The sequence below is a fragment of the Oryctolagus cuniculus genome, chromosome 2, assembly GCF_964237555.1.
Source record: "Oryctolagus cuniculus chromosome 2, mOryCun1.1, whole genome shotgun sequence".
Lineage (NCBI taxonomy): Eukaryota > Metazoa > Chordata > Mammalia > Lagomorpha > Leporidae > Oryctolagus > Oryctolagus cuniculus.
The window spans coordinates 154,499,726-154,514,705 of NC_091433.1; the positions used below are offsets into that span (position 1 = coordinate 154,499,726).

At 40.7% G+C, this 14,980-nt stretch overlaps 1 protein-coding gene across 23 annotated transcripts in view; it reads right to left on the reverse strand.

Annotated features, from left to right (window-relative positions):
• FOXN2 (forkhead box N2) overlaps positions 1 to 14,980 on the reverse strand; it is a 79,068-nt gene that overhangs the window by 25,608 nt on the left and 38,480 nt on the right. For 13 of the 23 annotated variants that reach the window (XM_070069167.1, XM_070069162.1, XM_070069163.1 and 10 more), the window contains one exon: positions 1,306 to 1,430. In XM_070069167.1, coding sequence (XP_069925268.1) covers positions 1,306 to 1,430 — 125 coding nt within the window. Of the gene's footprint in view, positions 1 to 1,305; positions 1,431 to 5,401; positions 5,498 to 14,980 lie in introns of all 23 variants that reach the window. The other 10 variants (XM_051842941.2, XM_051842940.2, XM_070069157.1 and 7 more) reach the window with 1 other exon arrangement.

The window sequence follows — 14,980 nt, forward strand, 5'->3', positions numbered from 1 at the left end:
TTTCAAAAAACAGGTCAAGCACTACAGACTATCTTTTTTTTTTTTTTTTTTTAAGGTTTACTCATTTATTTGAAAGGCAGAGTTACAGAGAGGCAGAGGCAGAGAACTTCTACCAGGTCTCCCATGTGAGTGCAGGGGCTCAAGGAGTTGGGCCATCTTCTACTGCTTTCTCAGGCCATAGCAGAGAGCTGGATGGGAAGCGGAATAGCCAGGACTTGAACCTGCACCCATACAGGATGCCAGCACTGCAGGCAGTGGCTTTACCTGCTATGCCACAATGTCAGGCCCCTATAGACTATCTTTAAAAAAGTGAAAAATCTAGCATTTTTGAACCCTTCTTTGGGAAAAAGAAACAAAATCAGATTTAAGGAGGTCATATCATTTTTGGATTTAACATAAAACAAGCAAGCTAGAAGGTGAATAAGGAGTCACTGGGTTTAAGAACCAAAGTTGGGGCTAGCATTGTGGCACAGTGGGTTAAGCTGTTGCCTGCAATGCTGTCATCCTGATTCAGAGTGCTGGCTTGAGTTCTGGCTGCTCTGCTTCTGATTCAGCTTACTATTAATGTGTTGGGAAAACAGCAGAACATAGCCCGAGTACTTGGGCCCTGCTACCCACAAGAGACCTGGATAGAGTTCCAGGCTCCTGGCTTTGGTACGGACTAGCTCCAGCTGTTGTAGCCATTCAGGGAGTGAAGCAGTAGATGGAATGCTCTTTCTTTCTCTGTCTCTCCCTCTCTTTATATCACTATGCCTTTCAAATATATAAAAAGATATCTTGAAAAAATAAATGAACAAAAACAAAATTCAAGGGCAGTTATAGGAAAATACAAACTAGTCTAAGTAAAAATGCCTTCAGGGCCACCACCTGCAGTGCTGGCATCCCATATGTGTGCTGGTTTAAGTCCCGGCTGCACTACTTCTGATCCAGCTCTTTGCTATGGCCTAGGAAAGCAGTAGAAGATGGCCCAGTTTTTTGGCCCCTGCATCCGCATGGAAGACCTGGAGGAAGTTCCTGGCTCCTGGCTTCAGATGGGCACAGCTCCAGCTGTTGCGCCCATCTGGGGAGTGAACCAGCAGATGGAAGACCTTTCTCTCTCTCTCTCTCTCTCTCTGCCTGTCTCTAAGTTCTAACTTTCAAAAACATAAATAAACCTTAAAAAATGCCTTAGGCTACTGTCTAACCTATAAATAATTCTCTGTATGAAAAAAAAAAAAAACCCTAAATCCTTGTTACATTTCTTTATCTTACAATAAAATCTCAGAAATCACCACTGAGAGTTAAATTTATATGGAAGATCCTTACCTTTGTAGAGATTCAGGAGAGGTGTAAGATGTTGGTGCTGAGGGATAAGGTTGTTTCTTCAGTGCCTGTATAAGATTGGGTTTGTATTCTGGATCAACACACCATAATGAACCTTTTCCATTAACCTAGAAAAAAAATATGTAAGAATTAATAACCTGGAATTTTTATACATACATAATCAGTATCTGAATTTTTTTTAATTTTAAAAAGATTTATTTGTTTTATTATTTGAAAGATAGATAAGAGAGAGAGAAGAGAGAGCAGGAGAGAGAGAGAGAGGATCTTGCATCCACTGGTTCACTCCCCAAATGGCCCAATGGCTAGGGCTGGGAAAGGTCAAAATTAGGACCCTGGAACTCCATCCAGGTCTCCCACATGAGTGACAGGGGCCAAAGCACTTGGGCCATCCTCTGCGGCTTTCTTTGGTGCATCAGAAGGGAGTTGGATTGGAAGTAGAGCATATGGAACCAAACCAGCACTCATACGGGATGATGGAGTCACAGGCAGTAGCTGTACCACCACACCAGCTCCTAGCTGGATGTATTTAATATATGTACTGGGGGTGTGGGGAACCTCTAGTACCTTTTGAGTACAATACAAAGGTTGAATTGAGCTTGCTACTTATGACGGTAGTCATTATGTGATGTGTAAGATTTCCTTTAATTTACAAGATGAGTGAGATTCAAATTAAATTCTAGTTTTTATATTATGCCTTTCTATTTTAAAAATTCTCTAAGCTCGAATTACACTTTACAACTACATTAAAAATTATTTAGGGGCCTGCACTGTGGCACAGAAGGTTAAGGCTCTGCCTGCACCGTCGGCATCCCATATGGGCACTGGTTCGAGTCCTCGCTGCTCCACTTCCAATCCAGTTCCCTGCTAATACACCTGGGAAAGCAGCAGATGACGGTCTAAGTTCTTGGGCTCCTGCACCCACCTGGGAGACCTGGAAGAAACGCCTGGCTCCCTGTTTCAGTGTGGTCCAGCTCTGGCCATTGTGGTCATTTGGGGAGTGAACCAGTGGACAGAAGATCCCCCTCTCTCTCCCTCTCTCTTTGCTTCTCCTTCTCTGTAACTGACTTTCAAATTAGTAATAATAAAAATAATAATAATAAATAAATCTTTAAAAAAGAAAAAGAAATAGTTCACCTTATAAAAAATTATTTAAGCAACAATAAAATATACTTGTTCCCTGTTCTTCACTCTTTCTTGTAAGAATTCCTGTAGGATGTAAGCTATTATGATTGAAGGTTAAATGTGATGATCAACATTTTCCAAATTCTTTTTCAAGATAATATGAATCTAACTGAGGCTTTTATCTCTGAATGTCACATAACTATTAAAAACATCTAACATATTTGAGAGACAGAGAGCAAGCTCCCATTTGCTGGTTCACTCCCCAAATGCTTGCAATGCCCCTGGTCAAAACTAGGAGCCCAGAACTTAATCCTGGCTTCCGACATGGGTGGCAGGAACCCAATTACTTGCATCATCATCCCTGCCTCCCAGGTTTCCATTAGTAGGAAGCTGGAATCAGGAGCTGGATCTAGGATCAAACCTGGGTACTGTGATATGGGACCCAGGCATCTAAACAGCTAGGCTAACCACCTGCCCCTACATTATAATTCTTAAAGCAGAATGACATAGTGAAAGAAAACTGTCCCAAGAATTTAAAACTGAAATCCTAATCACAAGTCATTTAATATTAGAGTTGGTCCTCAACTTCACATTTTACCTACAAAACAACACAACAATCCAGGTCATTTCCCTGAGCTGTGATAATATTCAATTTAGGTAATTTATATGCAAGTAACAAAGAGCTGCAAAAATAAGTGAATAATAATGGGCTATTCTGAAACTGGCATACAGTAAGTATTTATTAAATGTTTGTTGAATAAGAGTATATTCCTACTCCTTTACTTCCAAGAGATGAGGGAGTTTTTTTTCAAAAAAAAAACTTAACAGTAAGAACAAAAAAACCAATCAATTCTGAATAAAAGATAAAAGTTTGGTGGTAAAGAACAAGGGATAAAATAAATTTAAAAAGGAAAAAAAAAATTTCATGTCTGTGGGAAAGTATAGCCACTGAGTGTGAAGCATTTTTAAACATCCTAGCAACTTAAATACATAGGGCAAGAAAAATCACAAATGTAGTATCATATTCTTTATAGAAATACCAGATAAACAGGGGCAACTCTGTTCTGGTATTCAATATCAAAATGTCACTTGAACTAAACTAAACAAGTATTTAACATTTTTTTTAACTTTTATTTAATGAATATAAATTTCCAAAGTACAGAATATGGATTACAATGCCCCCCCCCCCAATAACGTCCCTCCAACCCGCAACCCTCCCCTTATCCACTCCCTCTTCCCTTCCATTCACATCAAGATTCATTTTCAATTATCTTTATATACAGAAGATCAATTTAGCATATATTAAGTAAAGATTTCAACAGTTTGCTCCCACACAGAAACATAAAGTGAAAAATACTGTTTGAGTACTAGTTATAACATTAAATCTCAATGTACAACACACTAAGGACAAAGATCCTACATGAGGAGTAAGTGCACAGTGACTCTTGTTGTTGACTTAACAAATTGACACTCTTGTTTGTGGCATCAGTAATCACCCTAGGCTCTTGTTATGAGCTGCCAAGGCTATGGAAGCCCCCTGAGTTCACTGACTCTGATCATATTTAGACAAGGCCATGGTCAAAGTGGAAGTTCTCTCCTCCCTTCAGAGAAAGGTACCTCCTTCTTTGATGACCCATTCTTTCCACTGGGATCTCACTCACAGAGATCTTTCATTTAGGTTTTTTTTTTCCCCCAGAGTGTCTTGGCTTTCCATGCCTGAAATACTTTCATGGGCATTTCAGCCGGATCCGCATGCCTTATGGGCTGAGGCCAGAGTGCTGTTAGGACATTTGCCATTCTATGGGTCTGCTGTGTATCTCACTTCCCATGTTGGATCATTCTCTCCCTTTTTGATTCTATCAGCTAGTATTTGCAGACACTATTCTTGTTTATGTGATCCCTTTGGTTCTTAGTCCTATCATTATGATCAATTGTGAACAGATATTGATCACTGGGACTAGTGAGATGGCATTGGTACATGCCACCTTGATGGGATTGAATTCGAATCCCCTGGTATGTTTCTAACTCTACCGTTTGAGGTAAGTCAGCTTGAGCATGTCATGAATTGCACATCTCTTCCTCTCTTATTCTCACTCTTATATTTAACAGCGATCACTTTTCAGTTAAGTTTCAGCACTTAAGAAGAATTGTGTATTGATTACAGTATTCAACCAAAAGTATTAAGTAGAACAAACAAAAAAAAATACTAAGAGGGATAACATATTAAGCTGCTCATCAACAGTCAGGGTGAGGGCTGATCAAGTCACCATTTCTCATAGCGTTCATTTCACTTTAACAGGTTTCCTTTTTGGTGCTCAGTTAGTTGTCACCTATCAAGGAGAACAAGTGGTATGAGAAACAGTGACTTGATCAGCTCTTGTCCTGACGGTTGATGTACAATGTAATACTTTATCCATTTTAGTATTTTTTTTTTTGTTCTAGTACCATTGGTTGAACTCTGTAATTAACACACAATTATTCTTAGGTGTTTAAATTTTAACTGAAAAGTGATCCCTGTTAGGAATTTGGAAAACATTATGTTGAGTGAAATAAGTATTTAACATTTTGATTTTTTTCTAACAAAGGCCAAATTTTACAAATATATTTCTGAATTAAACGATGAAAGTTAAATTAATGAAAATTCAGTCACCTGGCCCAATTGATACATGCATTCTGATGACAGGGAAATAAAACTTCAAAGCATCCTTTTCTCCAAAGTCAATTCATTTTCATATAGAAAAGATTTGCATGAATTACTTTTCATACACTGAAGACAATTATTTTAGCAATTCTAGTCATATTCTACTTTAGTATTCTTGAGCTTATACTCCTAGAAACTGTTTAGTTCAAGTATACTTTTAAAATTCTACTGCGAGAGGATTGCAAATTGTTTTGATCACAGAATTGACTATTTCCTTTAAACAGCAAATTGCAAGAACTGGTATTGAAAACTCACAGTTTCAGGCCAGTTAAGTATTTTGGGTATGGTCTCAAATAACAGTCTGGTTATGTTACCATAGCAGCACTTCCTTTCAGTGGGTCTGTTCATGAACTAGAAGTATCAAGAGATAAAACTATTCATTTGGTAATCTGTGTTTTTAGAGTTTATTCAAAACAGAACTTATTTTAACTAATTCTTACTTAAAAACTTGGCTTCTATATTATTGTGTTTAGATGGTAGAACATGATTAAGAGTTTTAGAAATATTGTTTTTTTTTTTTTTTTTTTTTTTTTTTTTTTTTTGACAGGCAGAGTGGACAGTGAGAGAGAGAGAGACAGAGAGAAAAGTCTTCCTTTTTGCCGTTGGTTCACCCTCCAATGGCCGCCGCTGCAGCCGGCGCACCGCGCTGATCCTGGCAGGAGCCAGGAGCCAGGTGCTTTTCCTGGTCTCCCATGGGGTGCAGGGCCCAAGCACCTGGGCCATCCTCCACTGCACTCCCTGGCCATAGCAGAGAGCTGGCCTGGAAGAGGGGCAACCGGGACAGAATCCGGCGCCCCGACCGGGACTAGAACCCGGTGTGCCGGCGCCGCAAGGTGGAGGATTAGCCTATTGAGCCACGGCGCCGGCTCAGAAATATTGTTTTAAACTAAATTCACCCACAACAAAATAAATCCTTTGTGCAACAGAAATAGGAAGTGCACATTCTCGCACTATTTTGGGAACTCTCTAGGTTTTGAAGAAATGAGGAATACACCAAGAGCTGAATTACAAAAAGAATTAAAAAAATAAATTGGGGGGCATATTCAGCACAGTGGGTAAGATGCCCCAAATAGGACCCAAGCCCATTTCAAATCACAGAAATTGAGTGCTGAGTCTGTTTCCAAATCCCCTTCCTGCTAATGAACAACCTGAGAGACAGCAGTGATGGTTCGATACTTGGGTCCCTGCCACCCATGTGGGAAATCTGAAATGAGTTTTGGGCTCCTGGCTTTGGCTTGCTTCAGACCTGGCTGTTATGAGCATTTCAGGAATGAACGAGTAAATGGGAGCTCTCTCTGTCTCTACCTCTTAAAAAATTAAAATTTAGGCCGGCGCCGTGGCTCACTTGCTAATCCTCCACCTACAGTACCGGCACCCCAGGTTCTAGTCCCAGTTGGGGCGCCGGGTTCTGTCCCGGTTGCTCCTCTTCCAGTCCAGCTCTCTGCTGTGCCCGGGAGGGCAGTGGAGGATGGCCCACGTCCCTGGGCACTGCACCCACATGGGAGACCAGGAGGAAGCACCTGGCTCCTGGCTTTGGATCGGTGCAGCGCGCTGGCTGTAGCGGCCATTTAGGGGGGTGAACCAACAGAAGAAAGACCTTTCTCTCTGTCTCTCTCTCTCACTGTCTAACTCTGCCTGTCCAAAAAAAAAAAAAAAAAAAAAAAAAAAAGAGAGAGAGAGAGAGAGAGAGAGAAAAATTAAAATTTAGATATTAATGTTTAAGACAAAACCAAGGCCGGCGCCATGGCTCACTAGGCTAATCCTCCACCTAGCGGCGCCAGCACACCGGTTCTAGTCCTGGTCGGGGTGCCAGATTCTGTCCCAGTTGCCCCTCTTCCAGGCCAGCTCTCTGCTGTGGCCTGGGAAGGCAGTGGAGAATGGCCCAAGTGCTTGGGCCCTGCACCCCATGGGAGACCAGGATAAGTACCTGGCTCCTGCCTTTGGATCACCGCGGCGGCCATTGGAGGGTGAACCAACGGCAAAAGGAAGACCTTTCTCTCTGTCTCTCTCTCTCACTGTCCACTCTGCCTGTCAAAAAAAAAAAAAAAAAAAAAAAAAAGACAAAACCAAAACCAAACCATAGGGGAAGTTTTGTGTGATGCATTCTGAAAAATTTATGAGATATTAACAGGGGAAACAGGGTAAAGGGAATATGGGAATTCTTTGTATTACTACATCACAACTTCTGTAAATTTAAAACTATTCTGAAATAAAATGTTAATAATATTTACAATTAATAAAGCCTGTTATTAAAGTTATGTACCAAGAGCAAGTGTTGTTGCACAGTGGGCAAAGCTGCTACCTGTGATACAGGTATCTCATAGGGTCCCACCTGCTCCATTTCCAATTCAGCTCCCTGCTAATGTGCCTGGGAAAGCAGGAGATGACTTAAAGTTGGGCCCTTGCACCCAAGTGGGACACACAGATGAAGCTCCTGGCCCTTGGCTTTGACCTGGCCATTGTGGCCAACTGGGGAATGAATCAGCAGATTAAAGATCTCATTCTCTCTGAGTCTCTCCCTCTCTGTAACTCTTTTAAATAAACTAGCTGATCTTTATTTTAAAAAAAATAAAGTATAGGGGCCGATGCTGTGGTATAGCAGGTAAAGAGGTGGCCTGCAGCACTGGCATCCTATATGGGCACCAGTTTGAGTCCTGGCTGCTCCACTTTGGATCCAGTTCCCTGCTAGTGTGCCTGAGAGGGCAGTGGAAGATAGCCAAAGTGCGTGGGTCCATACACCCATGTGGGAGACAGGGGAGGTTCCTGGCTTCTCACTTCAGCCTGGACATTAGGGGAGTGAACCAGCAGATGGAAGATTCTTTCTTTGTTTCTCCCTCTTTCTCTCTGTAACTCTGCCTTTCAAGTAAATAAATAAATCTTTTTAGAAAAATAATGAAGTTATATACTGTAACTAGTGGTACTAGTAAAATAAAGTTTATCACCCTTTTACCCAATAAAGTATCTCAGTTATGTTCTAAAAAATAAAACAAAACAAAAACCCAAATCAAACTGAACCAAGCCTAAATAAAACAGGATTCCTTTCTTTCACTGAACATTCAAAAATGCTCACTAATTGTCAAGTTGAGATCTTTGGACCTGTAACCATGGTATATGGATAAGAGAAAAAAAAGCTACTCAGCAGCTACATAAGCTGGTTGAATAAGATTACTACTTTATAGTTTATCTGGAACTTGCTATCATGCCTTCTTTTTGGGATTATCATCATCTCTAAATAATAGCTGTTCATCAGAAAAATGCTGTCAAGGTAACCAAATTCAATTCCAACATTTAATGGAAGTATAACTTACCTCGTTTCCAGATTGGAAGAAAAACACTTTCATTCTTAGACATTGATTCAAGAATGGTTTCATAAACAAAAAAAAAAATCCATATGCATTCTCAATCCTACATGAATGTATCTTTTTCTGCTTAAATCTTAGACATTTAGACAAAGTGATCTATTGATTTTTATGCAGAACATCACTCTACAAGTTCCTTCTCTCCCACCCTGACTTGTGATAGTCTGCCAATTTTTGTTCCAATATTACAATTTCTATATTTATTCCTGAATATTTTATTGGAAGATGACTTCTTTAGTATCAAATTCTACTTATACTCTGTAATGTATCCTTTTCCATCCCTTAGCTCTTAATTCCTTAATTCCTTTCTTTCACTGAACATTCAAAAATGCTCGTTAATTATATTAATAATGTACAGATTTCAAAATTATGGACAACATGTAAGTCCCTTTTGAGCTCTACAACAAATAATCCACATATTGCCTTGAAGCTTTTATTACAAATATCCCTATTCACATCTTCTTGTGTGCTTTGAACATTATTCAAGGGGTAAGATTAGAATTTTATCTGCTAGATCAAAAGATCATACACATTTCTAATTCTAATAACCACTGCAAGGGTACCTTAAAGAACAGTCATACTAATCTATACTTCTATCAATGATTTAAAACTATCAATATCTCCCCATGTCCTTGCTTACTTTGATACCATTCTAATGGGAAAAAACTGTTTTTTTTTAAACACTGTTATGTTTTTAATTAACAAATGTTAATTAAATTATGACTAAAAGATGTTGAATGTATATTATCAAAAGACTCACTAGGGAAATTTTAAATGCATAAACAATGGTAAACAGCAATACTAGTAACTATGAGGGTAAATCTTAAAAAAAAAAAAGGTAACATACAACAATAATGTAATTTCTGGTATTAGAAACAATAGCAACTAGAGTATAACATTACCAAAGTTAACAAAGAAAAAGTAATGGAATAAAGGAGCACAGAGAATCAATTCAAAAGAAAGCAAAAGGGGCTGGCATTGTAGCATAGCGGGTAAACCTACAGCCTGGGACGCAAGAATCCCATACGGGCACCAGTTCATGTCTCAGCTGTTCCTCTTCCAATGCAGAAAATGCTTTGAGAAGTGACTTCTGAACAAGGCTTTAAGGAACTAGTATTTCCATAGACAGAAAATTGCATTGTAGACACAAGAAACAAACTAAACAAGAACTGTTTATAGTATTCTGGATAGTAATAATCTAGTGGGGATAGATCATAGAGTAAAGAAGAAATAAAAACTACAAAAACAGGTAGAGGTCAATTGGGGAGGGCCTTGAAAACTACACTAAGAAGTCTGGTTTTGGGGCTGGTGCGGTGGCACAGTGAGTTAGGCCATTGTCTGCAGTGTGGGCATCCCATATGGGAACCAGTTTAAGTCCCAGCTGCTCCACTTACCAGCTGTGCCTGGGAAAGCAGCAGAAGATGGCCCAAGTCCTTGGTCCCTGCACCCACCTGGGAGACCTGGAAGAAGCTCCTGACCCCTGACTTCGGCCTGGCCCACTCCTGGCCATTGTGGCCATTTGGGGAGTGAACTAGTGGATGGAAGATCTCTCTCTCTCTCTCTCTCTCTCTCTGTGCCTCTCCTCTCTCTCTCTCTGTAACTCTGAATTTCAAATAAACAAATATTTAAAAAGAAAAAAGGTCTGGCTTTTATTTGCCATACAAGTTACTATTCAATAAAGTTTCTTTCGCAAAACTGAAGCAAAATAAGGCTCAAAGAGACTAGCTCCATCAAGTCATATGCCTGGATCTAGAAACACCTGATTTCAATCCTCTGCATTTACTCCTATATTATGTTATTTACATAATAGTTGAATTTGATGACAAATGAGGAAGATGTGAACTAGGCCAATGTTACTGCAGAAATGGAAAAAAACTGCCAGAATCAAAAAGCAATTCCTCCTACGTGTTTGCAGGTACTATTAGATATTGTGTTTTCTAGCTTCTAACCCTGGTTTTGACAGGTTTTGCAGACAATGATCAATTTACTTTACCTACATGGGTCTCATTTTCCTGGTTATAAAATAAGGATGTTCAAGAGGATAATCTCTAAATTCCTTTGAAATTTAGCCCAGATGACTCAGATTTCTAGTTTAGAATCCTAGACAGATCCTAGGAGGAGAGAGAAATAAAGTTCAATATTTTACACAATGAATTTGAGACATCTCTACATCTAATATTTAGTTGCAAATTTAGGTCTGAACTTTAGAGAGAGATGTGGGAATCACTGGAATACAGGTGGTAAATAAAGCCATGGAAATGGGTGAGATTACCCATGAAAACAATGAAATAAAACAAGAACAAAAAAAAACCAGGGTGCCCAGGTAAGGAAATGGAGAACCAGGCATAGTGTCATACAAGCCAAAGCAAAGGTGAATTTCTGAGCTTATCATGTCTCATGATGTAGTTTTAGACTGGCAAGACAGAAAAATCAGTGGATTTAGAGAGTAGTGATAAACTGTGGGGAGCAACTGGGAGCAACTCGGACTAGACTGTTACTGGAATTAAGACTTATTCTATGCATCTGCTCTCCCACAATATGGCGCTGGGAGAGGAGGAAACAGCTTCTACACAGCTGCCTCCAGTTCAACCAATAAACAGCAGGACCTGCTCCTGATTGGAGGAGAGCAGCATACTCGGCGTGTGGGTAGCAGAGTTGGGATTGGTGGAAGAGGACTATAAAGGAGGAGAGAGACAACATGCACCAGGAACATCTATCTGAAGGAACACCTGAGCAGCCCCCGAGAGAGCCGGCCGGCCGGTGGTGTGCCGCTCCCCCGTGGAAGTGGGGAAAGTGGCAGGGGGAACCGCCCTTCCACGGAGGTGGAAGGGTCGGTAGCCAACCCGGGAAGAACCAGCAGCAAACCCGGGAAGGGCCGAGCAGACAAAAGAACAGCGCAGGGTCCTGTGTCATTCCTCCACGAAGAGGGGGAGCGACAATAAACAACGGTTCAAATGCTACATCTTCACTGAATATCATCTGTTTATACACTTTACTGACTATTAACTTTGGCAATGAATGCAAATGCTGTTTAAAAAAAGGTACTGCTCTGCTGTTTACATTGTCACAGTAAAATATAGGAAAACTTCATGGTTTTCAAAACCTCTCACTGATTTGACCTCAAAGATGAAGTTCAAGCAACCTAGCATATTTACCTCCCTTCATGCTGTTTTCCCACCCTGTTCTCCTTCATTCTTAAGCCACAGAATATGTCGACCCATGCCTCACGCGAGCTACATGCAGAATATACTAATTTTCTACACTCAGTGTAGTCTTTCTATACCTTCTCTATCTATAGAAAGCTTTTTTCAAAAGATATTCTAAAAGTCAACTTTTTCATAAAATTGTCCCACTCAAGGCAATCACTAATCATCTGCTTTTCTTGATCACACAGTACTTTGCACATGCTGCCAATACTATATTTCTTTTTATATATGGTTAATTATTTGCCTTCTTATTAAAAACTAAAACTCCATCAAGCCAGGAACCATCTAAAAGTGCCTCCCATACATCTATTGGACTCACAGTAAATTCACTTTATGTATTGTGTCTCTTATTGGACTGAATTTTTTCCCCCTACACATATGTGCCTCAACTCAAAAGCTGGTCCCAAACCTTAGCATTTCCTTAGTATAAATTTCATTGATAATAAATTTTCAAGATACAATTATAACAACAGACCTATAGAATCCCTGCTGCAATTTTTATTGAGTGTTCTATCACTTAAAAGTTCTTTCTTTGGAGAAATGCCTTTACCCAATGACACCAATGCTAAGGTGATTCCATTACAAATATTAAGGACTGAGGGGCAAATGTTTTGTTTAGTAGTTAAGATGCCAGATGGGATGCATGTATCCCATACTGGAGTGTCTGGGTTTGATTTCCCAGCTCCAGTTCCTGACTCTGGATTCCTGTCCATGCATATCTTGGGAAGCAGCAGTGATGGCTGAAATACTTGGTTCCTTGTCAACTAGGTGGGAAACCCAGATTGAGTTCTGGGCTCCTGACTTTGGCCTGGCCTAGCCACAGCTACTGTGGCCATTTGAGGAGTTGGCTAGTGGTAGGGGCTCTGTCTGTCTTCTCAAATAAATAAAAATAAGGGAGCCAGCATAGTAGATTAAGCCATCGCCTGGGAGAACAGCATTCCACACGGGCACTGCTCTGCTTCCAATCCAGCTCTCTGCTAATGCTCCTGGGAAAGCAGAGAAGGATGGCCCAAGTACTTGGACCCTAGCACCTGCATGGGAGACCCAGATGAAGCCTTGTCTCCTGGCTTCACTTTGGTCCAGCCCTGACCACTGTGGCCATTTGGGGAGTGAACCAGAAAATGGAAGATCTCTGTCTCTCATTCTATCTTTCAAATAAATAATCTTTAAAAATAAATAAAGGCCAGCGCCGCCGCTTACTTGGCTAATCCTCCACCTGCAGCGCCGGCACCCTGGGTTCTAGTCCCGGTTGGGGCGCTGGATTCTGTCCCGGTTGCCCCTCTTCCAGGCCAGCTCTCTGCTGTGGCCCGGGAAGGCAGTGGAGGATGGCCCAGGTGCTTGGGCCCTGCACCCGCATGGGAGAACAGGAGGAGCGCAGCGCACCGGCCGTGGCGGCCATTTGAGGGGTGAACCAACAGAAGGAAGACCTTTCTCTCTGTCTCTCTCTCTCACTGTCTAACTCTGCCTGTCAAAATAAATAAATAAAAAATACAGATAAATAAAAGAGGTATAGTAAACTCATAAAGTCAGTAATTTCCTAACTTACAAGTTTCAAATTCCTAGCTCACTGGTCATACTAGTTTTCATTTTGAGATGTGATGCAGAAGAAATTTTGTTTTACTCAAACAGAGCTTACTATTTACAATAGCTTACATAATAAAGTGAATCATAATTCCCTTTAACATAAGAAAACAATTAGTAATTGTGTGGCAGGGAGCTCCTTCTCCACCCTCACTTCCTGCTATTACAAAATACTGGGACTTCTGTCTTGGACTCTATTTGGATCTTGTCACTTGTTTGCCCTGATGAACTCAGGATGTCCTATGAAGAGGTCCATGTAGCAAAGAACTCAAATTCTGAATGCAACAGCCTACAAGGAACAGAATGCTGAAAACCATGTGAGTAAACCTGGAAGCACATCCTTTCCTATTTGAGCCTTGTGATAACTGTGGCCTTATCAGAGACCTAAAACAGAGAATCTCCTAACCTACAGAAATGATTGCTAACCAATGTTATTGCTTTGGGGATGATATTGTGGGGCAACAGGTTAAAGCTGCCTCCTGCAACATTGCCAGTGAGGGCAGGTTTGAGTCCTGGCTGCCTCTCTTCTGATCCAGCTCCTTGCTAATGCATCTAAAAAAGCAGTGGAAGATAACCCAAGTACTTGGGCCTCCTCACCTACATTGGAGACCCAGATGAAGTTCCAGGCCCCTGGTACGGTTGCAACCATTTGGGAAGTGAACCACTGGATGGAAAATCTTTCTCTATGTAGTTCTCCCACCTTGTGTAATCTCTGTATCACTGCCTTTCAAATAAATAAATAAATCTTAGAAAAAATGCTATTGCTTTAAGCTATTAAATTTTGGGGTAATTTGTTACATAATAATAGATAACTAATACAACTTCCTTTAGGTTAGGTATAAGATGAGAAGGTATTCTAATGTCTTGCTATTCAACATGTGTCCATGGATAACAGCATTAGGATCACCTGGGAGTCTGTCAGACATGAGAGCTGCATTCTCCATTCCAGACTTCCTGAATTAGAACCTACATTTTAACAAGATTCCAGGTGATAAAGATGTACATTCAAGTTTGAATAGTATTCATCCAGAAAATCCTTCAGTCATTAAAAATATAATTACCTGCTCTTTTAAAAATTCTAACTAAGGAGAGTTCTGCTTTCACTTAAGATGTAGAAAGCCATTAAGAAAAAATCACTCACTCTAACAAGAGAAAAAGAACCCAACAATTTACAAAATCATAGTTTTTCAATGAGTGCATCCAGGAGCTAAGGCTAAGTTGCTACATGGCAACTGAATGAACTAAATTCTAAAGTATGACAGGGCCCTATGAGGAGTGATGTAACATATGAATTGTTTAACTTTTGCCAGAGCACAGAAGTGGTAATCATAAAAGAAGGTAAGAAAAAAACTACTGACATTTTTAACAAATTCTTAAACCAAGAGTGAACTAGTGTGATGGTTTAAGGATCACCAGCATTCTTCTTTTTTTGGACAGGTAAGAGTTAGACAGTGAGAGAGACAGACAGACAGAAAGGTCTTTCTTTTTCCATTGGTTCACCCCCACGTGGCTGCTATGGCTGCCAGCTGGCGCGCTGCGCCGACCCGAAGCCAGGAGCCAGGTGCTTCCCCCTGGTCTCCCATGCTGGTGCAGGGCCCAAAGACCTGGGCCACAAAAGAGAGCTGGACTGGAAGAGGAGCAACCGGGACAGAATCCTGGGTGCCGGTGCCGCAGGCAGAGGATTAGCC